The sequence below is a fragment of the Rhynchophorus ferrugineus genome, unplaced genomic scaffold, assembly GCF_030347505.1.
Source record: "Rhynchophorus ferrugineus isolate W39M unplaced genomic scaffold, kcgeb_rfMv2 rfM8, whole genome shotgun sequence".
NCBI lineage: Eukaryota > Metazoa > Arthropoda > Insecta > Coleoptera > Curculionidae > Rhynchophorus > Rhynchophorus ferrugineus.
In genome coordinates this window covers 5,048,023-5,073,990 of record NW_027472587.1, presented here as the reverse complement: position 1 = coordinate 5,073,990, position 25,968 = coordinate 5,048,023, and the positions used below count along the sequence as shown (strand labels likewise).

Below are 25,968 nucleotides of genomic sequence, written 5' to 3'. Positions count from 1 at the left end.
ACCGAATGTACCTATTTTCATCAACAATTTTTGTTGCGTTACCATTTTCAATGAAATCACTGCATTTTGCAGAATATCTGAATCCCATTCGAATACTGAATATTGAACTACTACTGAACGCCCTTCCAGGGCTGGAGTGGTTTCTATTTGGACTTCTATATATATATATATATATATATATATATATATATATATATATATATATATATATATATATATATATATATATATATATATATATATATATATATATATATATATATATATATATATATATATACATATATGTATATTTGTATTTATATATATTTCTACAAAAAATCGATTATCTTCATAGAGTCTAGACTATGGTGATATAAGTGTCGCTCACCATTACCACTTCGGTATGTGTACTAATGTGTGCGATCTGGATTCTTGTCATAGTTCTGTTTATTGCCTTCAACTGTCAGTTTTTAAACTGTATATAGACTATTAATACTTTTAGTCCCCTTTATTTATGTTATTAATTTTGTTTTATATATACACTTTATGTCTGTTCCCACTCCCTTTATATCAATACCGTACTGTTTTATAGAAACGAAATGAGATTATTCATCAAAGTTACCAAAAAAAAAACAGAGTACCTGAAGCTAACACTCTTCTGGAATCGCTTCGGAATTGTACCCACTTTATTTGCTAGCTGTTTGTTTTGATTCGGAGTTGTAATGGAAGACAAAACCTCACTCGTAATGATAACACTGTATACAAATGATTTTTCATCGTTTCTGCAAATATTGTTAATAAAACCCCATTCGAGTGTGTAACTGTGATGTTTATTGTACAAACAGCATTTTCCAACCCAATATTTGCTCAATGTACCTAGTACTTGTCTTTGGATATTTTCGGACTTTCTTTATATTTTAAATAAGTATTTTAGTTATAAATAATTATTCTTGAAAAAAAAAGACTTCCAGCATGTCTTACATATTGATATGATTTTCCATATCTCTTGAACGTTACTATTAAAAAAAAATTATCACTAAATGAGTGATTTTTAATTGATAAAAACTTGCAAATAAAAAAATTAACAAATCAGTCGTCTATTTAGTTATATTAGTAATAAAAATAGAATATTCGCAATGAATTTATTGAATAACCTGGTAGTAAAATAATATATTGATCAAATATTAAAACGTTTATAATTATGTATAAATTTTTAATTTGTATCAATTTGTTTTTCCAATGGATTGCATACTCTTACCAATTTACTATGAATAATTATATAAGAATATGATTTAATAGCAATAAATTATTCCAGATCTAGTTGTAGTAATTAATTTGTTCATAAGTAGTATAATTTTTGATATGTTATCGTTTGTTTTCTACTATTAATTATTATGTAAATTAAAATTATGTATTTAGCACCATGGAAAACTTATAACAAAGCAATTGAATTAAAGAGGTTTATGTAGTAGTCTGAGAATAATACAAAAGCATCGAATCATATGTTATATACAATTTATTTTTTTGTATAATTTATTACAGAATTGAACTAGAAGATAGACACATGAGTAGGGGTCTTTTCATAATAACAAACAAAAGTGTGGAAGGCAGTTTCTTCAGGGGAACCCTTGCTTTGGACACATGCGGATATCAGGCTGTTGGCAGCATCAGGACTGCTGACAACACTGGAAAGTTTCTGCTTGAGTACATCAACTTGCACGTCTCCGCTGGCATTTTGCAACCCGATTTTCTTGGAGAGACAGAAAGCGAATGCCTTCAGCTTGGGATCGTCACTGAAACTTCCCTGTCGGGCCTTTTCGACAAGCGCCTTATCAACTCCGGTCTCGGCAATGCATTCTTTTCCAAAAGCAACTACTTTCTGTTTTTGTTCGTCACTTAGATCAGCCTAAAATAACCAAGAAATTTGTTAAATAAGGACCGTTTAGCAGCATTTAAAATTCAATGTTTTAGCGCAAAGTTTTAGAACGAATATAAAATCAAAATACTTACCAACACGCAAGCAGCAATGCTGAAGATCGAGGCGGCAATCAAGAACGATTTCATTTTGATTTTTAGAAGATTAGTATTAAACTATCAGTATTAAAATCAAATCGGTTGTGGATGACCAGACTACCAAAACGCGCTGTATATATAGAAACATTTTTCGCACTCCCCACTACGAAATATTTACTATATTTTGTTGAAACATTTAAATTTTTTGCAAAAAATTGAACCTTGGACCTTTATTGTTGTAGTGCTTCTCTGTAAGATTACGGTCTTCATCGGTCGTGGGATTCTGTGTTGGACTTTGCACAGGACCGATACTTTCTATACATGAACTTGGTTAGTAACTAAAATCCACTCAGTGACAAGGATATCTAGCAAATAATATATATATATATATATATATATATATATATATATATATATATATATGTATATATATATATATAATTCTATTTAAATACATATATTATTCTATTTAAAACAAAAATATTAATACAATTGACGTAATAGTAATCACTAATTTAGTCCATTTACCTGACAGTATTTATATTTTTAGGACAAGTCTATTGAACTTATCCAAAGCTAAACCCATTTGGGAATATCTTCATAATAATGAAAGTGTCAACTGGAACGTTGCATAAATACAAACGGTCGAAAATTAAAAGAGGCAATATTTGGTGATTACTGTATGTAATGTTAAACTAGTTTTATTTATTACAATACTGGCGAAGCAAATATTTGCAACAGTGATCGCATGACATATATTTGTAACCGTAAATTAAGAACTTGGCGTAAATATTTCGTGACAAAAGGAGTAAGTTATTTATTCAAAATTACACCCGTAATTATAAGTGACATAACTATATTATGAAAATGATCCAAAAATATATATATCAGATTTATTTCAAATATTAAAAAAAATTATTTATTTCTGATAAGCTTCAATCCTTTTATAATTATTGTTTAAACACATGTAGCACATGTGTTTGCGACATTTCTGCTTAGTTCCGTTTTATTTTTCAGTTCTGGGCAATTTCCTACTTAATTAGAATAGTTCAAATTTAATTAATTTTTCGAAACAGTCATATACATATTGTTTTAGGAAATTTTGAGAAGATAATCATAGTTGTATAACGAAAAAGGCTATTTAAAAGAATAATGTATACTTGAACTTCTAATATTTTTAAGCAAAATAGTCCAATACATTCCCCAGAACCGAATCCTGCTGGGACATGGTAGAAAGTTTATATTTGTGATTGTTTATAATTGTTATTATCCAAAAGACACAACATGCGGCAAGGAAAATTATCCTAGTTACGCTAGTAACTAGGCTGGATAAGATCGGATGTTTTCTGGGATGATTTCTAAGTTGGTCACTCGCTAGTCGGCAGGCTTAATGCCCAAGAACGTCGTTCAGAGCCCACGATACACAATAAGTCCAGTCCAGATAAATCCTAATTGGTAATGAAACTTTAAAATATAACATAAACAAATATTCTCCAGAATAAATAAAGTTGATTAGGCTTCAATGAACTAATAGTAAACTTCAAGTTTGTTCATATATACGCTATGACACTAAATTACGCATATACACATACAATGTTTTGCTGATACACCATATTGCAAAACAACGAAAACGTATAGGGCGTATAAATAAATTCACATGTTGAAAGTAAAATAAGTTTATTTTAATATATGAAGCTTTATTTATTAGTGACGAGTTTTCTCCAATTTTGTCATTCCACGTCAAAAAAAAGATAGATGTGACTAAATCGATACATATACAATTTAAGTATCACGGTAAAATGTTTTAGTAATATTTTATTATTGCTATTAGTTTCAGTTTTAATATGTAATAATTTAGCATACACTATTTGTTACGTTTATGTACTATTAACGCATTATATACCAGAAAACAAATTAAATTATTAATTAACACTAACAAAATGTATAATATATGATATAAAAATATTTTTACAAAAAAAATTGAACGACGTCAAAAAATAAATAAGGAACTCAGTAAATATATAAAAATAATCAAAGTTAGACATTTAATACAATTTTTTTTTAAATAAAATATGTGCGCAATAATGTGTGTTGTTTCGTAAACTGTTATATTAAATTAGATTTGTTTTGTTCCTAATTTAATTTTTTATTCATGATATAAAATTATATTATTATTTTTGTATTGTTTAAGGGCTCGCCACCGACTTCAAACTAATTTTTTGTTTAGTTAGTACAACGATTATTGCGTACATATTTATTTTTAAACTTTTCTTTGTGTTAAAAGTCTAAATTTTATTATTTTCTTACCTTTTAGTGAGTTTCTTATTTATTTTTGAAATAGGTTCAATTTTTTTTTGTAAAAATATTTTATTTTTTTCCTTTTAGTGTTAGATATTTACCCAATCAATTACACACAGTTATTTTATTATGTATTACAACGGATAGCCCAAGTAAAAGTACAGTATGAGGTATATAAAAATAAGTATGAGGAAAAATAGAAATAAACAAACAATAATTGTAAATAAGCAATGTTTCAGGCACTGACTCCCGATACCTATATATATATATATATATATATATATATATATATATATATATATATATATATATATCATAATATAAAATCATATTAATATGAATATGATTCCTAAATATTAACTAATTATAACAAATTGTGACAATTGCTAATGATGTAATTTTCTAGCGACTGAATAAAGTTAGTTAAAGTTAAGAAGTATAATATTAACATCTGAGATATTAACATTCTATCTAGAAACATATTTAGTTAAAAATAGATTTGCTAATTCCTTAGGTTCAATATTCGCGACTTATACACAAGAAAATATGTTCATTATCTAGAATGAGAGTGGGGAGTTTTCAAAATTGTTGTATATAAATCTAAAGACACTAGTTAGAAACCATCCATATCTATTTCAGAGGTGAGCATCAGCAACTGCAATCATAGCAGAGTGAAATCACATTTTGCCATCGTAACTGTTATGTATATTTGACACTAATTGTATCTAAAAACATTTAGTATATCAGGTGTATTTGCTATTTTGAAACCTTGAGTCCAATTATGTCAAAGTCACATAGAACCATGAAAATAATTCTATTTTAAATTCAATTTTAAGCTTAGTCGCAAATATAAAACGTAGTAACATAAAAAATGCCCTAAAGCTAATATGGGGAAGTTTTTTCAGTAGGTTTTTCACTGTATATTGTCCATAACTAAGTAATAGTAATACCTCAAAAAAATAAAAACATTACAAAAATTTAATAGGGCGACAGGATTACTAAAAAGACGCAATAATAGAATAAAATAACTGATAATTTAGAAAACGTAACAGAAGAGCTAAAAGAATTCATCCGAGCACATACTGATACATGGTAATGCTTACTCTGGAAAGCAACAAGATAGCTTAAAAGGATCCAACAACATAATCCACTGTTTAAATATAAAGACAACAGTTCGACCAATAACGATGAACAAGCTGGAGATTTGAAGTTTTTCTATAAATACTTGAAATGTGTATTTAATCAAACCCCATCCGAAATATATGTGGCTGCAGAAACCGAAATACTTTTTTTGTTAACATTAAATTCCACATGGATCTATTTCATCAAATTATTAAGAAACATAAGCAAAAATGAAAGAAATTAGCGCTAAGAAAGCTCAAGGATTTGATTGGATATTCGGGAGTATATTAAAAGTGATCTTAGAAAAAGAGTTATCTTTAACCTTACGCTATAACAAAACTATATTCTTAGCTAATGATTAAAATTTCCCAACCCAGCAAGAAGTCAACAGACATCTCCTCCTATCGTTTTTTAAGTTGCCAACCTATTGGACAAAATATATATAATAGCTTAAAATATATCAACTGTAAACAGAAACCTTTCTGCAGTAATTTAGAGCTACAATAAGTACATAATAAATATGTTTATATAAGATAAAAATTATTATTAACAAAAAGTAAACAATAACATTTTATTTGAATATAGTTAGTAAAGTACATACAGTATAAATATATAAAAATCTCCCTTGTATACAATTGTAGTTAAACGTTGTCGTGTTGCAGAATAACTTCATTGCGAATTTGCTAAGAAACATTACTATTTCTTTTAATAATCAACAAGTTTGCGCTACCAATTTTGATCCTTCTACAAGTTTGTTGATTCTTATTAATGAGAAGTGATATCTGTTCAGTCCAGACCTCAATAACAAAAAATATATGTTTACAAAAATTACTAATATTTCAACATTATGTTTTTAATTTTATCCAATCCTGTTTTTACTACCGGACAATTTAAAGGTAACTTATTGAATTTTTTTTGTTCAAATTTCGACTCGGGGGGTTGAAAACTCACTAATTAAAAAGGCTAATTTAGTTTTCGATTATTTTATTTTAAATTTACTGTAACACATTTTTTAATATCTAAAAAATAGAGGCATGGGTTGGAGTTTTCTCATAATAACACACGAACGTTTGGTATGCTGTTTCTTCGGGAGAGCCTTTGTTCTGAACACAAGCAGAAATTAAGCTGTTAACAGTTTCAGCGTTATCAACAACACTTGACAATTTTTCTTTCAGAACTTCAGCCTGAACGTCACCGTTGGCGTTTTGCAATCCAATTTTCTTTGAAAGACAGAAGGCGAAAGCTTCCTTGTCGAGCTTTATCCACCAATTCCTTGTCAACGCTAGTTTCACCGTTTATTCAGTCTGCCCTTGGAACTCCTAAGTTTACACCCTGAATACAAGCCTCTGTCCAAATTCCCGTAAGGTATATTAAGATATAATTTGAAAAAATTCAATGTAACTGGTAATCCAATTTCAAACCATCGTCTTTTTCCGTAAGTTCTTCAGTTATGGTGGATTGACTAAATTGACGATCTCCTCCAAGTAACCCTAGCAAATACACCAGTTAAAATATTTCAATTTAAGAACATAAGGTTGCGAATTATTGGATTTTCAAAATCATTAATAACATTACCGAACGATCGATGTAGTGATTGAGGCTATAAACAAATTCATACCATCCTATGTACTAAAGAAAGGTACCCCTGAAGAAACTATATTATACGAAATAATATAACACAAACTCCCGTTAATGTGAAATAATTCAAAACAAGTGTAGTGTTTTGAAAAATTACTTTAACGAATGTTTTTTAAATGATTTAAGTAAAAGACGTTTTCTTTAAAGATGCGATTAATACATATAACAGGCCAAGTGAGAAGTTCCCGGAACACAATAGTAAAACATAGTTTTTTGGCAAAATTTTTTTTTTTATTCAACATAATTCCCTTCAAAGGTGATACACTGATTATAGCGACCCTCTAAATTTTTGATACCATTTTTGTTTGTTTGTGTACCAGTTTCGGCGATCACCTCTTCATTCGACAAAAATATCTTCACAGCCCGCGTTCTTTTGAGATCTGAGAATAGAAAATAGTCGCTGGGAGCCAAACCTGGAGAATACGGTAGATGTGAAAGCAATTCGAAGCCCACTTCATGGATTCTTGCCATCGTTTTCACTGACTTGTGACACGGTGTTGTCTTGGTGAAGCACCACTTTTTTTTCTTCAAATGCGGCCGTTTTTCGGCGATTTCGTCCTTCAAGCGGTCCAATAACGCTATGTAATAGTCGCTGTTGACGGTCCTTCCTTTTTCAAGTTAGTCAATGAAAATTATTCCATGCGCATCCTAAAATACAGACGCCATAACCTTGCCAGCCGACTGTTGCCTTTTCCCACGCTTTGGAACGGGTTTATCGTGGGCTGTCCACTCGGATGACTGTTGATTGGACTTCTTGGAGTGAAATGATGGAGCCACGTTTCATCCATTGTCACATATCGATGCAGAAATTCGGGTTTATTACGCTTGATCATCTTCAAACACTGCTCCGAATCATCAACTCGTCGTTGTTTTTGATCAAAAGTGAGCTCGCATGGCAACGTCTTTGCACAGAGCATTCTCATACCCAAATATTCGGGAATAATATGATGTACACGATTAGTTGATATCTTAGAGTGTCTGCTATTTCATTCAATTTCAATTTAAGGTCACTGAAAATCATTTTGTGGATTTTTTCCTCGGTAACAACCTCCTTTGGGCGTCCACTGCGTTCACCGTCTTCAGTGCTCATTTTACCACGTCTAAACTTAGCATACCAATCTTTGATTGTTGATTCTCCTGGGGCATTGTCCAGAAACTCGGCATCAAGCCAAGTTTTTGTTTCAACTATAGGTTTTCCCTTCAAAAAGCAAACATTTCATCAACACGCGAAATTCTTTTTATCCATTGTTTTTCACAATAACAAGGTTGCTTCACTCAAAATGCTATAATTCACAAACTAATAATGCCACAGCTGCCAAATTTCGACACGCATCTTTTGAGGATTAGAGCTAACTAAAAATATATGGAGTTAAATTTAGTAGCGCCATCTATGTGTCAGGCCGGTGACTTTAAATTTACCTGTTATACATATATTGTATATATGTATGTATATTTTATTAAATAAAATACCTTAATTATTTTATAGAAAAAATTAACATGCAACAAATATTCACAAAATTTGAGAAAAAATTAATACAATAAAATTACCTCAAGGCTTATTGGCATTCAGAAGCATATTTTCTTCTTTAAAATTAATTTAAAATATAATGTTTAATATCCTGTACCTCAACTTCCATCACAGCATTTACTATTTTGAGAAGTTATATAGATCAGGTAGATTTGATATTTTGAAACCTCGAGTCCCATCATTTCGAATTTACAGAGAACCGTGAAAATAGTGCTATTTTGAATACAGTCTCAAGCTGACAAATTTGTCGAAAACCAAAATTTGGAAGGTTTTGCGCGATTGTTCAGTAATGTTTTCACTATATATTTTCCACAACTAAGTAAAGAATCTCAGAAAAAATGAAACTTTATAATATAATCCGACATAAAACCGACAAGCAAAGATGAAAACAAGTGATAATTTAAGAAAGTAACAGAAGAACTTATAGAATAATTACTATGGAAAGCAACAATATTATAGGATGAAAAGACCTAAGAACATAATCCACCTTTTAAACTTATTAATAACACTTTGACCAAGAACGTCAAATAAACTGGAGAACTGAATATTTTCCAATAGTAATCCAATCCCATCTGAAAAATATGTGCTTCCAGAAAATGAAAATTCATAAAATCCATATGGAATGGATCTACACCTTGAAGAAATCAATAATTAACGAAATCAATGATGGAAAAAGCTTCCGAATTTATTCAATAATTAGGAATATATTAATTATACTTCTATATATTAATAAGCTATATTATAACTAATCTATTTTTTTCGTACTCGGATATTAATTATGATGTTAATGATTCCCAAACTCAGAAGTTAAAAGAAGTCGGCTTCATATCGTATAGGTCTGTTGTCTATAATCTAGTCTAAAATAGTGGAGAATCAAAAATAAGTGAAAATTATACAAGTACAACCAACCTACAAAAACATATACGAGGTTTCACAATATTTTTTGTTTTCGATAAAAAAATTATTAACTTCTGAAATTATAAATTAATTTATTACTCTTGCTCTCTTGTACTTGCGTCAATACACAAGCACTTAATACACATAATTCAATTATCAACTAGCTTGCACTATTAATTTTGTATCTTCGTAGAGCTCTGCCTTCCAATATGGCCTCTTCGATGATTTACTGATCTTAAAGCCTAAAATCACTAAATACAGTTTTTCGCACGACAAATGATGTTTGTTTGATCAAGAGCTCAATAATAAGAAAATATATGTTGATACCAAATTAATCATATTTCAACATTGTGTTATTAAATTTTATCCAATCTTTTTACTACCAGACAATTTAAAGGTAACTCAAATAAATAATATAGTTGAAAATTGACCGGTTGTAAAGGGTGAAAATATAATTACTAAAAAAAATAATGTAATTTTCGATAATTTTATTTTAAATTTACTATAATACATTTTTTAACATTTAAAAAATAGAGGCATGGGTTGGAGTTTTCTCATAATAACAAACGAACGTCTGGAATGCTGTTTCTTCGGGAGAGCCTTTTTTCTGAACACAAGCAGAAATTAAGCTGTTAACGGTTTCAGCGTTATCAACAACACTAGATAATTTCTCTTTCAACACTTCAGTTTGAACATCACCGTCAGCGTTTTGCAATCCAATTTTCTTTGAAAGACAGAAGGCGAAAGCTTTCAACTTGGGATCGTCACTGAAGCTTCCTTGTCTAGCTTTATCCACCAATTCCTTGTCCACACCAGTTTCAGCAATACATTCTTTTCCATAGCTGATAACCTTTTGCTTTTGTTCATCACTCAAGTCAGCCTGGAATAATATAACACAAAAATTAATTTTTATTATGTTGTTAACCATTTGAAAATATCCATACTCACCAACACATAAATGGACATACACAAAACTGATGAGATAATTAAAAACGACTTCATTTTGTTCAGTATATGTTATTTATTATAACAACAACAACCTGCCTATAGATGATTTTGTAATAAAATCTTGAGACATATATATACAAAGATGCATCCCCTCTCTTTTCCGATATATCTAACACGTTTCTTCTTATGACTAAGCCAACATTGAACCTATAATTCTTCATATATTTTTTATCAACTGTTTTTTTATTACAAACTCTTTGCCCGACAACTGATTTCTCCAGATCAGTATAATGAAGATAAAATTAATATACACGATGTCCCTTATATTACGATATATCTTGTGGCTAAAAAGGCCGTATGAGTTTTTAAAAATACGTAAGAAAAATAAAATTTAAAAATGTTTTCATGATATAGAAAAATTCAAAACTTTAATTAAGATAAGTAATAATCGACAATCTAGTATATTTTGCAGAAGTCTTTAGAATGTACTAGGTGCCGTACAAAGTCCAAGGTATAAAAAAAAATGTACACGTATGCGAGAAATTCGCCAGGTTCAAGGTTCAATTTACTTCTAGTCCTGCAAAAACAAAATTTCCTGAAAATAAAAAAACAACAATAACAAGAGAGGGAAATATTGTATATAAATCTTCCGTTGATACATGAACATCATTCACAACTATTTTGATTTCCTCTGAAATATTATTAAAATAACACTAACCAAAATGAAATTATTTTGGTTGTGTTTAACCTTCATGGACTTTAGTCTCTATACAATGGTAAGCAATATTCTACACTGGATTACAAAATGCCAATGGTGAGGTACAAACTGACGTTCTCAAGCAGAAACTAGCCAGTATTCTAAACAATGCTGACTCTATTAACAACCTGATATTTGCCTGTGTACAGAAGAAAGCCACTCCGGAAGAAACGACATTTCACACTTTTGTGTGTTACTACGAAAATACTCCAAATCATGTGTCAATTCTAAAAATATGTATTTCTATTTGTTGTAAAATAAAGTTTATACAGTTTTAGGTCATGTGTTTGCAGAATCAGTATATGTATATAATATGATACAGTAAGATCTACACTTATGTTTACCTTTTTTCAATAATTTAATATTTTGATTTCTCTAGGGAAGAAAACTGTACTTTTATTTTGCTTAAAAAATATATTCCATGTACAAAAAGTGATAACTATTTAGACCTAAAACTTCTGCCCATGATATGCAGCCCACCGAATGGTTTTTGGTGTTCTTAAATAACAATAGGAAGTCGATAATTTAGTCTGCCTAAAATGAGTCAATAAACACTTTTATAAAAAGACTCTATATTTTTATATGTTATTATAAAAATATACCAATACAATTTTATTTAAAAAATGCGTTTATCTTAAAAATAATATATATATATATATATATATATATATATATATATATATATATATATATATATATATATATATATATAATGAAAATAATCTCAGTCACGCATTGGTTACTAACCAGGCTGGGTAAGACCGGATGTCTTCTGGGATCTGGGATGAAGTTGGTCACTCGCCAGTCGGTTAGGCTTAATGCTGATGATCGTGGTTCGGAGCCTACGTTAAACTATAGGTCCAGTCCAGATAAACCCCTAGTTGGTAAAAGGAGACTTTAAAATAGATATAGAAAAATAACAGTGGTGGAAAATATGGTTAAAGCTATAGACTATAAATTTAATATTCCTTTCTTTTTGATATTTAGAAATTATATCGATAATTAAAATAAAAACATTGCACTTTCTTGCACAAACCGAGGACATGTTTAAAGGCATCTCCAAATACATATATTTTATATTTTATAGGATTTATGTTTGTTCCCTTTACAGCCCTACAATATTGAAATATTCTTTAAATAAATTGGTCCACATTTTATGCGACATATTCTTTTGGATATATTCTTATATTCAGGTTTTGGTTTAACAAAACGGTCGCGTAAAATAGAGTTGAAATTGTGTATATTTTAGGAAAGAGATATTTCTATATATTAATATATAGAGAATCTGAGATTGGCGAAATAAAATGTATATTAGATTGATGTTGTAAACAAATTTAGTTTACTACTTATTATTTAAAAGTCAATGTTTGATATTTTTATAGTTTAATTATGATATAATAATGTTAAGAAGTAAATTAAAATAAAACCCTTTTTCAAAAAATTGTCACTATATTACTTCATTTTAAGATAGTAATAAGTTTTACTATACTAATTAATAACTAGGAAAGGCTCTAAACTACCCCTACTTCCCTAAATATCATTCTATTTCCCTAAGATTTATAACTAAAAGAACTAACCCACCTAACCTATTGGTAAGAAAATATTTTTTGTATTTTATATTTCTGAAAATTATGTCATTTTAATTTTCAAAATATAATGGTGAAGGACAATCAGTAAATATTGAAATAGTTTATTAAAAATAGCATCCGTTACTCATACATGCAGGTTCTCATCTTAATATTTAACTTAATATTTTTATAAAGTTAAGATAATTATAGTCGAAGATTGATCATTGGGTGACCACTAGTTTTTATAATACTTATATTATTAAGACTTGTCCTAAAAATATAAATACTGTCAGGTAAATGGACTAAATTAGTGATTACTATTACGTCAGTTCTATTAATATATTTATTTTAAATAGAATAATATAATATTATATATATATATATATATATATATATATATATATATAAATCATTTATTTAACATATTTACTATTTTTAGTGACATTTAGAATCACAGAAAAAACCTAATACAAAAAATCAAGTATAGCGAATTACATATTTGAGATTATTATTCATCAAACGCTAGCGCTAAAAAATTAAGGAATAGTCCCGCCAAAAACTCTGTAGGCATTAACTGTATATTAATAGCGTTGCCGAAGTGATCCTTATCTGACAGCCAAATTCCTAGAATATATGAGCTGGTTCAAAGTACGATGTGTTGTCCGCTCGTACTTGTATAAAAAAAAACAGAAAAATTTCCACTACAAAGGCTTAGCTCTGAAGATACTATTTAGCTTTCAATCAGATAACGTAAAAGTAATAAAATTAAGCCCTAAGAGTTATGAATTTTAGCCAGGATTCGGATAAAATTAATGATCTAATGTAAAATCTTTACCAAATTAATATATGATTTACTAAAATGCGCTTATATATTATTCTTTTTTAACAAAAACCTAGAGAATTTTAAGAAAATCTGGAAATTTGGAATCAGAAGTAACTTTGGTGAAGTCCAATATAACATATTTGCAGTTGCAACAGCTCATAAAACTTATTAAATATTGCAGTATCTGATGACAAGCGAGACTTACCATTAGATAATTCGTTTAAAGGTACATATTTTAAGGTCTCAAATATGGATAGTTGGGACTTTATCCAATAACATTTCAAAAATGCACAGGGTAGTTCCTGAGTCTTGCGATGACCTACATGTAAAATGCGATAGTATTTCCAATGCCATGTTTGCAGCTTCCTTGTGAATCATCAGAGCCCTAAGAGGTAAATTGAAAAGTCCCCGGCATTACACATAGATGGCGCTACTAGAATTAAATCCATATGTTTTTTAGTTAGCCCTAACCCTCAAAAGATGCGCGTATAAATTTGTTAGCTGTCATCATTAGTTTCATTATTTTGATCATTAGTTTGTGAATTATAGCATTTTGAGTGAGGCAACTTTTGTTATTATGAAAGAAATGGATAAAAATTAATTTCGCGTGTTGATAAAATATTGCTTTTTGAACGGAAAAAATACAGTTGAAGCAAAAACTTGGCTTGATGGCGAATTTCCGGGCACTGTTCCAGGAAAATCAACCATCAAGGATTGGTATGCTAAGTTTAGACGTGATGAAATGAGCACCGAAGACGGTGAACGCAGTGGACGCTCAAAATAGATTCCTAGAGATGAAAACAATTATAAAATCCACAAAATGGTTTTTAATAACCGTAAATTGAAATTGAATGAAGGAGCGAACGCTCTATATATATCAACTGAACGTGTACATCATATCATTCACGAATATTTGGGTATGATAAAGCTCTGTGAAAAGTGGGTGCCGCACGAGCTCATTTTTCACCTAAAACAAAGAAAGTGATTCGAAGCAGTGTTTGAAGATGATCAAGCGTAATAAACCCGAGATTTACGTCGATATGTGGAAAATGGATGAAATATGGCTCCATCATTTGACTCTAATCGACAGTCATCCGAGTGGAGTGCACATCAAGGACCATCAACAGCGACTTTTACATAGCGTTATTGGACCGTTTCATCGTCGAGAAATGGCCACATTTGAAGAAAAAGAAAGTGCTGCTTCACCAAGGCAATGCACCGTGTCACAAGTCAGTGAAAACGATGGAAAAAATCCATGAATAGGGCTTCGAATGGCTTTCACATCCACCGTATTCTCCAGATCTGGCCCCCAGCGATTATTTCCTATCCTCAGATCTCAAAACAATGCTCGCTGGAAAGAAATTTTCGTCGAATGAAGAGGTGATCGCCGAAACTGAGATGTATTTTGAAGCAAAGGACAAATCGTACTACAAAAATGGTATCTAAAAGTTAGAGGGTCGCTCTAATCAGTGTATCACCACTGAATATTTAGTTAGTTAGTTAGGTAGTTATGTTGAATAAGAAAACTAATTTTGCCAAAAAATGTGTTTTATTATGGTAGGCAGGGGACTTTTCAATTGATCTGTTAAGATTATACATGCTTGGCCAATTTTGTTCACTAGGTCTCTCTATATACATTTTAAGAACCTTGCCTTCGTTACAAACGTTAGCTCACTGTATGCAGATTTTCATCGCGATTAAGTTGACCTTAGCTTACAACGTGATCCCCGTAATCCTCGTTTGTTGCCAGAAATTCAACCAATCAAGTCTTGGAAAAATAAAATTGTTTGCCTTTTTAAATCCTTCTGTAGTTTGACTGGTTTCTTTGTTGAAAATTGATATTTACAAACTACAGAATACTCAATCCAATTTAATTAGGACTTATGTAATTTTACTTACTGGTGCTCAACTTTTCATGACGGTTTGCAGTACTTGTAGTGTTATTTTGTCATATAAATTATTAACTTACCAATAAACATGAATACAAGTACATTATTCTGTATCTATGAATCTCATTTCATTAGATTACTACGATATATTTGTGACTAAAACATTTTTAAAAATAAATTTTTGTTTTAGGTGTGAGAAAAACCGCAAGTCAGGAACTAAATCCGTTTTCAAGGTAAATATATTATGTTTATATTGCGAATATTTATTTTTACAGGTAATAGCTTTAATCTCTCACTACTTTATCATTCCTATAATGTTATATATTAATATATTATTTTGGAATTCATTGGGCCATAAATTTTAAAACCTTAATGTTAGGGAAAGTCGTATATTTCTTTATATTGTTTATTAAAATTACTAACAATTTTATTTAAAACTAACATAAGTCTTTATAATCTAAAATATAGCTGAGTGATTCGGGGTTTTCTAGTGATAACACACAAATGTTTGGCATGCTGTTTCTTCAGGAGTGTCCTTTTTTTGAAAGCAATCTGATGGCTATAACAACAATAGTAATCTACAAGAATGATTTCATTTTGCTTGATGTGTTAAATGTGATTAATGGGCTAAAACGAAACTAGTTATTAATGATACTGGAACAGCTTTCGAGGTTTATAAAACAAGCAATACTAGTCCCACCAATGATTTCATCTACTTTAGTCCATGGCTTATTTTGACCAAAGAACAAATCGTTAACCTTTATTAAAGAAGACATGTTATAGTTTTGATTCCTTTAAGTGTCAGACTAGCATCCTTGATGAGTTTTAGTTTCCTTTTTTAATTATCTTATATTTGTTTGCTAATGTTAAGTACATTTTGAGATTAAAAATTGGACATTGTTGAAACTGGACAAAATTAAACATAACAGAAACTTGACGACAGAGTTTTGATATGTGGAAATAATTCCAAAAGGTTCTGATGTTGTGCTAGGAACTATAACATAATATGTTCTATAAATTTCAGTATACAATTATTCCAACACTCAAATTTTCTCAAATAACTATCTATATTGTAACTATATATCCGTAAATTGTTGATACATATTTTTAATAAATATATATCACTATATACAAAACTATATCGACTAGTCTATTTCTTTTAACGTTGAAGTATATTTAGGCAATATATATATATATATATATATATATATATATATATATATATATATATATATATATATATATATATATATATATATATATATATATATATATTGCAATTACAAGATTTAAAACCTTATCTCTCTTTTCTATTTATGAACTTATTATTTTAGACATATATATGCAATATCAATTACTTTAATTAATAAGCTTAATGTAATTAGACATGTATATATTAACATGCATAATTTTGCATATATGAGAAAACAGCATATATTTGTTTTATTACTTTTATTTACTACTAAATGTACAAATTTTACTTAAAAAATATAAGTTTTACCATCTAAAAAATATGAGAATGGTTAGGGTTTTTCTCGTGATAGCACACGAATGTTTGGTATGCTGTTTCTTCAGGAGTGTCCTTCTTTTGAACGCAAGCAGATATCAGGTTGTGAACAGTATCAGGATCGTCGACGACACTGGACAATTTTTGCTTGAGTACTTCGGTTTGAACTTCTCCACTGTCACTTTGTAGTCCAATCTTCTTAGACATACAGAATGCAAAAGCTTTCAGTTTTGGATCGTCGCTGAAGCTTCCTTCGTGGGCTTTATGAACAATTTCTTTATCAACACCGGTGTCGGAGATACATTCTTTTCCGTAACTAACAACCTTTTGCTTTTGTTCCTCACTTAACTCAGCCTATAAGAATATATGCTTATTGAGACTCATTGTTGTATTAAATCATCAACAAAAATTCAAATAAATTAATGTTATATTAAATAAATAATATTTAAAGAAAAAAGTACTTACCGAAACATAGAGAACTAAACCAGCAATAAGAGTAACCAACAAGAATGATTTAATTTTGCTTAATGTGTTAAATTTGACTAATAAGCAAACACGAAACTAGTTATTGATGATACTGGAATAGCTTTCGAGGTTTATATAACAAACCATGCCTAGTCCCCACCACTGACTTTATATTTTTTAGTCCATAGCTTATTTTGGCCAAAGGACAAACCATTAACTTTTGATAAAGAAGCCTTGTTATAATTTTGGTTCCTTATTAAGAGTTAGGCCAGCGTCATCGATGAGTTTTAATGCCCTTATTTAATTTGAATTATCTTATATTGATTTGCTAATGTTTAAATACAATTGTGAAATAATTTTAGGTTTCTTTTTTTGACAAATTCAAAAATTTTTCATCCCTTCTTCCCGTCTAACTAGCAATATTCCCTACCAAAGTAGCACATATATTTGTGTAGGCCGATTTTCAGGTATGTTCATTATAAATTTAAGTTCTGATTGACTAGTTCAGGGTCATTATCCATCCAGACAGGAGATAATCAAATAATAAGGAATAGTCCCTTTTCAAATAAGGTAAACCTCCCAAATGAAAGATTCTGCTTATATTTTACACATGGTAGTCCACATATTCTTGTGTCAGATTTCTATTTGCATAGTGATTGTATTTATTTCAAAGCTCAATACAAATATATTAATTAAAATGCATAGGGATAGTCTATGATAACTTCGTCAGTTTTCAGCATTAATATATCTAATTAATTAATACTTAGAAGTCTCTACTCAGACGTAGCAATCTTCCAAAATCATTCGATAATATTCGTCACTTTTCTTGTATTAACTATCTTTTATAAAGTGAAAAAACGTGTATTGTTTAAACTGAACAAAGTCACACGTAATAAAAGCCTGATGGAATTTTCTTTATTTGAAAGTGGTTGCATTTAGACATAAGTGAAAACAATCCATTTAAACTGTTCTTTACATATCATACATATTTACATTCATTCAAAACTGAAAAATTTTGTATTGTTTAAATTGGACAAGATTACACGTAACAAAACCTAATGACCGACAAGGAAAATGATCCCAGTCACGCCAGTAACCAGGCTGGGTAAGACCGGATGTCTTCTGGGTTGATTTGTAAAATTGGTCACTCGCCAGGACCGTGGTTCGAAGCCCACGTTAAACTTTAGGCCCAGTCCAGATAAACCCACAATTGGCAAAAGGAGACTTTAATATATATATATATATATATATATATATATATATATATATATATATATATATATATGTATATATATATGTATATATATATATATATATATATATATATATATGTATATATATATATATATATTAGGCGAGTGGCCAAAATCAATCAAATTTATATTTATATATATATATAACCTAATGACAAAGTTTTGATATGTAGAAATAGTTATAAAACGTTCTGAGGTTTTGTTACGCACTACAATATATTTATTGTGTTCTCTAATTTTCAATACAAAATTATTCCATTATTAAACGGTCACGAAAGTACTAAAAAACTCTCTCAAATAACTATCTATCTTGACTACAATATATTTTAATAAAATCGACTAATTTTCTAATGTATATTCTTATTAAAAATATTTCAGTATAAAAAAATAAAACCCACAGGACTGTTTGTTTCAGTGTAGAATTAAATTTGAGAAACGCATATAATGCAATTACAAGATTTAAAAATTTATCTCTCCTTTATTTTTGTGAACTCATTATTTCAGTCATATTTATAATATATATTATATTATGTATATTATATATGTAATGTGACTTACTTTATTTAATTAGCTTAATGCAATTAAGCAATTTGGACACATGTTGGAGTGGATAATTAAACTGATATATTTGTTTAATCAATTTTATTTACTAATAAATTTACGGATTTTACTTAGAACTAATATAGGTTTTACAATCTAAAAAATGGGAGAGTGATTAGGGTTTTTCTCGTGATAGCACACGAACGTTTGGTATGCCGTTTCTTCAGGAGTGTCCTTCTTTTGAACGCAAGCAGAAATCAGATTGTGAACAGTGTCGGGATCATCGACGACACTGGACAATTTTTGCTTCAGTACTTCGGTTTGAACTTCTCCGCTGTCACTTTGTAGTCCAATCTTCTTAGACATACAGAATGCAAAAGCTTTCAGTTTTGGATCGTCGCTGAAGCTTCCTTCGTGGGCTTTATGAACAATTTCTTTATCAACACCGGTGTCGGAGATACATTCTTTTCCGTAACTAACAACCTTTTGTTTCTGTTCCTCACTTAACTCAGCCTATATACAGAACATAATTATAATTTACCAATATAAATAATTACAGCATCTAATTATGAATAGTTTAAAGAAATTAAGTACTTACCGATACATAAAGGAACAAACTGACAATAGTAACTAACAAAAATGATTTCATTATGGTTAGTTTATTGAATATGATGAACAGGCAAACAGGAAAATAGTAATTGATGGTACTGAAACTACTTTCGAGATTTATATACCCATTCGGGTCTGGTCCCCACTACTGGCTTCATCTTTTTCAGCCCATTGCTTATTTTGATCAGAGAATAAACCTTGAACCTTGGGCAAAGAAGGCTTGTTATAAATCTAATACTATTCTAAGAACTGGGCTAGTACCTAACATCTTTGACGCCGTCCATTGTAGTAAAAAATATAAATTAATCGTTCCGTTATGTTTTTTTTTATTCTTATGCATATTGATTAGTTTGTGCTGATGATAACTCATTAATATTTTAAAGCAATTATGAGATATGTTTTTATTGTGAATGTAAAATGTATTAATTATAAATATTCACAAAATTTCCCATTCTTGGGGGCATTTTTTAGGCCTCGCCAGAGCATCTATACATCTCCATATAGTCTCATTTTCTGGTGCTTTTATAAAAACTAAATGTTGATCAGCCTAGTCATATAACTTTTACTTGAGACAGGTGATAATTGGGCAATAAATTTTGGAGGTATTCTAGTCTATGAATTTGAAAATCTCGATTTTACAAAATCGAGAAAAATGTGCTCTTAAGAGAATTTTTCAAAATTAATTAATCTTGGAGATATAGCTGTTTTAGTGACACGGCATCTTAAGCTAATCTTTAAACGCGTTTTTATCGGAACTGTATTTCTCAAGACGGTCAACATGATATCTCAAGATATACTGAACTGATGTACTTGAAATATTGTACAAAGCGAAACAATAAAATATGTAACAAAATTTGGATTTTGCCTATTTTTGGAAAGTTCGGGAAGGTAAAAAGAGATGTAATTTCTCGTTTTATTCACAGTCACAGTTTTTTTACATTGAACGATAACAGCACTCCTCTAAATTAAGTCTTCTGTCTTTTTGGATTCAGATTACAGAGAAGGTTGCAATTGTATCAATGAACTCCCCGCAATCCATCCTTCTTCATCCATATCAGCTAATAAATTTTTGGATTTTTAATTTTGTCACCTCTTCATTTTCCAACATTTTCTTTTATGAATCTTTACTGTAAAATAATAATGCTCGCTTATTTTCCTTGGAAAAATACCCAAAAGTCATGTCTCTAGACTCAAATACCCTCTTAATGACTTATGAATTTGATATATAAGGTACAGGTTCAAAATTGAGAAGTTTTACGTAGATTTTAATTATAACAGATAATGCTTGCAACAGATGATGGTGGTAACTTATTAAATTATACCTACATTAAATTTGGATTCTTCCTTTCGAGCTCTTTTCGTTAATTACGTCGAAGAAATTTTTTATTGTCAAAAAATTGCTCGGGCTGCCACGAATATTTCCAAGTATTGGCTGATTTTAATGGTTTCCCTTTGAGTCTCATACAAAATCGTTCTGTCTTGCGAGAATACTATTTTACTGTATTAATTTAAAGAATAGTACACTTGAAGTAATATCAGTGTTATCTGCATCAAGATGTTAACAGCGAAAAAAGTTTGAGGAAAAAGTATCGATTATATTAGTCTATGAAGATTCGTTATGGTTACATTATGTGATTGTTATTTATTGACGATATAAAAATATAGAAATAGCAATAGATAACAGGGATGGCAGCGGTGTTACCCGAAGACGAGGCTTGGGCAGTCGATGGTATCATGTCTGAATTGAACTATGGTCGGTGACTGAATGATCGAAAGTACACTTCAATAATATCCTTTATCTGGGATATAGTCTCGGGGTTGCCCGATATTCGCTATCATTTACTAGTCGTGAAATGAAAGAAGATTTTGCAGAAATATTTAGACGCGCAAAAGAAGCAATATATATCCGATTGAAGGCCATGTAAATAATTCACAAAAAGTCAGTTGAAAATTAATTAAAATCGATTGCCTTATAAACAGAAGTACAGAAATTTTGAAAGTTCTGTTGTATTGTTCAATTACCGTAAAGTGATTCCAAGGTAAGCACGAAAGGGTTATGTCGAGTTAATAGAGACCGGTCTTAATACCAAAGTCAAATATTAATGGTTCAACAGTCTCCTTGTAAATTCTATCGCTCTGTATTGCTTCATTAGGGCATATAGTCTATTCAAAATAACGGTGATCTCACGTCATCATGATATTGGATATATTGCCCGACCCAGATAAATGCAACTTCTTTTAAAACTATTTTCCTTCTCATTTTGTACTAGATAAAAAGAGATAAAGAGCTGCCTGATACGTTCTAATATGCAAGCGAATCATTCAATAAAATTCGCCTGATTGTTAAATGTCTACAAAATTAGTTGATAATAATAAATTTGTGATAATAATTAGAGGTTATAGACGGGCAAACGTTGCTTTGGCGCTTTGCTTGTTTTGACAAGTTTCTAATATCTCCTTAATATTTGTGACAAATCTAATTGAATATGTCGAAATTTAGCAATAACGCCTAGAACCCTACCTCATAGGCGGTGACTCTAACCTACAAAGTATTGTGGTTGTATAATTATCTCTAGTGTAAGTTAAAGCGAAAATAAACTAAAACTAAAAGTCGATACGGCAACATAGCCACATTTTGACGTCATAAATTTAGATGACTCTCTTATTGAATGAACTATAGTAGTACTTAGTATATTAGACTTCCTATCAGTGCCCCATATTTTGAGGCCATATAACCAAAGAGGTCTAAGTATTGATTCTTACAACAATACCTTGATATCTAATGATTCATTCGCACCCGATTAGACAATACATTTGATATAGTTTAAGTCCTAGTGATTTTTGTTTAGCAATTATGCGCATCTTCCGATTTAGGCATCGTTCTAGAAACATTCCAAGATATTTAGCATGCTCTGCCTGGAGAGGTTGACAGTTCTTGATATTCACTGGTGAGCATATGCAGAATAAAAGTTATATAGATTGATTTTGTGTAATTTAATTTAATTCTTCCTATTTTTAGCCACACTTCATTTTATTGAGGTGTGTTTGGTGGTCCTTTGATGCTGCTGTTGGTTTTTCGCGTGATACCAAGAGTACCTTCTCGTCTCCATATATTGCCACACTAGTAATTTTTGTGGTCGGTACATCACTTGCATATACAGATTCAATAACGCAAAATGTTTCCGCTTATTCATCATAACCTCTAGCTTTTTACAGTTCATTTCTCCAATTATTCGTGAGGAAGTAACATTTGAAATGAGGAATTCAGGAAGTTATGCTCTTGAGGACTTCTTGTAACTTTCCGTAACGAATACCCTGTAAAATCAATACCCCTGTACCCAATACTCCTGTAGCTAATATTTTTCGGTTTTGTTCCTTTTTGATCAACTTTTTTAGACAACAAAATATTTAAACCTTATTTTTAATACAAGAAAATCTCGGGAAATATTCATATCATGACAAAGTCATTCTTCTATATAATGACGCACGATTTAATATTAAGAAGGGCGACAAATTTTACCCCCGTATCAGCCGTATCCACCTACTGGCTAATTACTGGCAAATTCGACCGACACGGCATCATTGGGCTGGTGACAAGTTCACAAAGAATGTGAAAATTAGCTTCTAATTCGAGCCTTCTTTTGAGATCTAAGAACAGGATATAGTCGCTGGGGGCCAGATCTGGAAAATACGATGGATGAGGAAGAAGCCCAATTCATGGATTTTTGCCATCATTTTCACTGACTTGTCACATGGTACATTGTCTTGGTGAAGCAGCATTTTCTTTTTCATCAAATATGGCCTCTTGATGGTCCTTCCTTTTTAAAGGTAGTCAATAAAAATTATTCGATGCGTCTCCCAAAATACAGACGCCATAAACTTGCCAGCCGACTGTTGCGTTTTTCTAAGTGTTGGAGCGAGTTCATCGTGTGCAGTCCACTCGGATGACTGTCGATTTGACTTAGGAGTGAAATGATGGAGATGTTTCATCCATTGTCACATATTGACATAAAAACTCGGGTTTATTACGTTTGATCATCTTCAAACATTGCCCCAAATCATCAACCCTTCAAAAAGCAATATTTTATCAACACGTGAAATTCCTTTTTATCCATAATTTTTACAATAACAAAATTTGCTTCACTCAAAATGCTACAATTCTCAAACACATGATCCGACAGCTATCAAATTTATACACGCATCTCTTGAGGGTCAGGGCTAACTAAAAAATATTTAATTCTAGTAGCGCCATCTATGTGTCAGGCCGGGGACTTTTCAATTGACCTGTTAAATGGTGTAAATTGTAGTGTAATATGAAATTTTAACAGGTTTTTTGGTATAATAGTTTTTTGGTACAAGATCTATATATATGTAACATACTTCAAATGATGATTCTACTGTTATGTTTCTTTGCCTTAATATGTTTATAATAAAGTTCATTAAAATAGAACAATTACTATTACCGTTACAAATCCATTACGGTTATTTTAGTGATATGTGTATGTAATAAATTATATCATAAATATATTTGGAAATATTAATTATTAATTTTTAATTTTTAATTTATTTGTGGCTTAAGTTTATCTTAATTAAATCAATGTTATTAGAAATTTTAAAATTATAACATCAAGGTTATTAAAATTCAAACACTTTTTGTTGTTTTCTGGGTTTTATTTTCTAATAAATGTAAGGGTTTTATCTAAAATTAATATACATCTTATAATCTAAAAAATAGGAGAATGTTTAGGGTTTTTCTCGTGATAACACACGAACGTTTGGTATGCTGTTTCTTCAGGAGTGTCCTTCTTTTGAACGCAAGCAGAAATCAGGTTATGAACGGTATCAGGATCATCAACGACACTAGACAATTTTTGCTTAAGCACGTCGGTTTGTACGTCTCCGCTTTCACTTTGCAATCCAATCTTCTTCGACATACAGAATGCGAAAGCCTTCAATTTGGGATCGTCGCTGAAGCTTCCTTGATGGGCTTTTTTAACAATTTCTTTGTCTACGCCAGTATCAGCAATACAATCTTTTCCATAACTAACGACTTTTTGTTTTTGTTCCTCACTTAACTCAGCCTATAAGAACATAGTTGATACCAAAAAATATATACTTAAAAATTAGAAATACTCACCGAGACATAAAGAACCAAGCTAATAACAACTGTGACTAACAAAAATGATTTCATTTTAATTGAAATATTATAATATATATATTATTAACAATGAAGGCAACTACGAAATAGATATTGATGATACTGCAACCGCTATCGAGATTTATATACCTATTCGCGCCAATTCCCCTCCTCCAACTTCCTCTTTTTTATCCCATATCTTATTATGATCAAAGACTAAACCTTGAACCTCGGGTAAAGAAGTTTTGCAATAATCTAGTTTATATGCGCACACTTTTCGGCAGTGCTTTTCTAGGAACTACGATGGTACCTAACCGTCTATTATAATTAAAAATGCGATTAATATATAGGTGATTATTATTTGCTGTTATTTCGGCCATATTGGTTCAACAAGAATGTCTGTCCTTATTTTCTATAACGTATAAACTAATACAGTAAAAACGCTTTAAATATTCTACAGATATTTTATCCAAATAAAGGTCAAGTTGTTTATTGAGTTTGAAAAATGTTAAGTCGTATTAATTTACTAGGATGTATCTGCAAGCTATTGAACATTTATCTAAATAAGTCTTCGGACAGGAAATCACTTATCAAATAATGAAACAAAAATAATCCTGATCTGAATATCAAATGATCTGAATCCTGAATATCAAAGACAATTTATTTTAATATCACATATGCATATATTCATATAGTATCGAAAGACTTAAACTACAGTTGATTATACTATGAGGCAGAGTTCTAGACGTTATTTCTATACAGCCACAATAATTTATAGGTTATTGTTGTTTTATTATATTTACATTGAACCAATTTCCATACCACCTATGGTAGAATTGTATGGTATGGTAGAATTCTAGGCGCGCTTTTCATGTAGTGGTATTCTCTGGAGAATTATTTCCAGTAATGTATTTTAGTTTCATTAAAGAGCATATTTACCTTTTTACGTTTAGTTCTTGTTTCCTTCGATGCAGTGTTTCCTTGTAAAGTAATT

General features: G+C 30.2%; 5 protein-coding genes across 16 annotated transcripts in view; 1 reads left to right on the top strand and 4 right to left on the bottom strand.

Moving 5' to 3' along the window:
- The window catches only part of Cbp53E (Calbindin 53E), a 404,419-nt gene that overhangs the window by 203,525 nt on the left and 174,926 nt on the right, over positions 1-25,968 (top strand). For 10 of the 12 annotated variants that reach the window (XM_076411001.1, XM_076411006.1, XM_076411002.1 and 7 more), the window contains one exon: positions 15,654-15,696. The exons of the other annotated variants lie outside the window; for them this stretch is intronic. The gene's annotated coding sequence lies outside the window, so the exon portion shown is untranslated. The remainder of the gene's footprint in view (positions 1-15,653; positions 15,697-25,968) is intronic. 12 annotated transcript variants of the gene reach the window in all.
- Positions 1,481-2,149, bottom strand: LOC143200559 (B2 protein). The gene is made up of 2 exons (XM_076411020.1): positions 1,993-2,149; positions 1,481-1,888 (listed from the first exon to the last, which is right to left on the bottom strand). Exons 1-2 carry the CDS (start codon positions 2,044-2,046, stop codon positions 1,532-1,534), a joined length of 411 nt encoding a protein of 136 aa, XP_076267135.1. The 5' UTR covers positions 2,047-2,149; the 3' UTR covers positions 1,481-1,531.
- On the bottom strand, positions 6,383-10,549 carry LOC143200560 (B2 protein). Its single transcript, XM_076411021.1, has 3 exons — positions 10,427-10,549; positions 10,219-10,358; positions 6,383-6,651 (listed from the first exon to the last, which is right to left on the bottom strand). Exons 1-3 carry the CDS (start codon positions 10,478-10,480, stop codon positions 6,435-6,437), a joined length of 411 nt encoding a protein of 136 aa, XP_076267136.1. The 5' UTR covers positions 10,481-10,549; the 3' UTR covers positions 6,383-6,434.
- On the bottom strand, positions 16,901-25,131 carry LOC143201061 (uncharacterized). The gene is made up of 4 exons (XM_076411909.1): positions 24,975-25,131; positions 24,565-24,918; positions 17,436-17,531; positions 16,901-17,324 (listed from the first exon to the last, which is right to left on the bottom strand). Exons 1-4 carry the CDS (start codon positions 25,026-25,028, stop codon positions 16,968-16,970), a joined length of 861 nt encoding a protein of 286 aa, XP_076268024.1. The 5' UTR covers positions 25,029-25,131; the 3' UTR covers positions 16,901-16,967.
- LOC143200564 (B2 protein) lies at positions 19,316-19,975 on the bottom strand. Its single transcript, XM_076411024.1, has 2 exons — positions 19,827-19,975; positions 19,316-19,741 (listed from the first exon to the last, which is right to left on the bottom strand). The coding sequence occupies exons 1-2, from the start codon at positions 19,875-19,877 to the stop codon at positions 19,385-19,387; spliced, it is 408 nt and encodes a 135-aa protein (XP_076267139.1). The 5' UTR covers positions 19,878-19,975; the 3' UTR covers positions 19,316-19,384.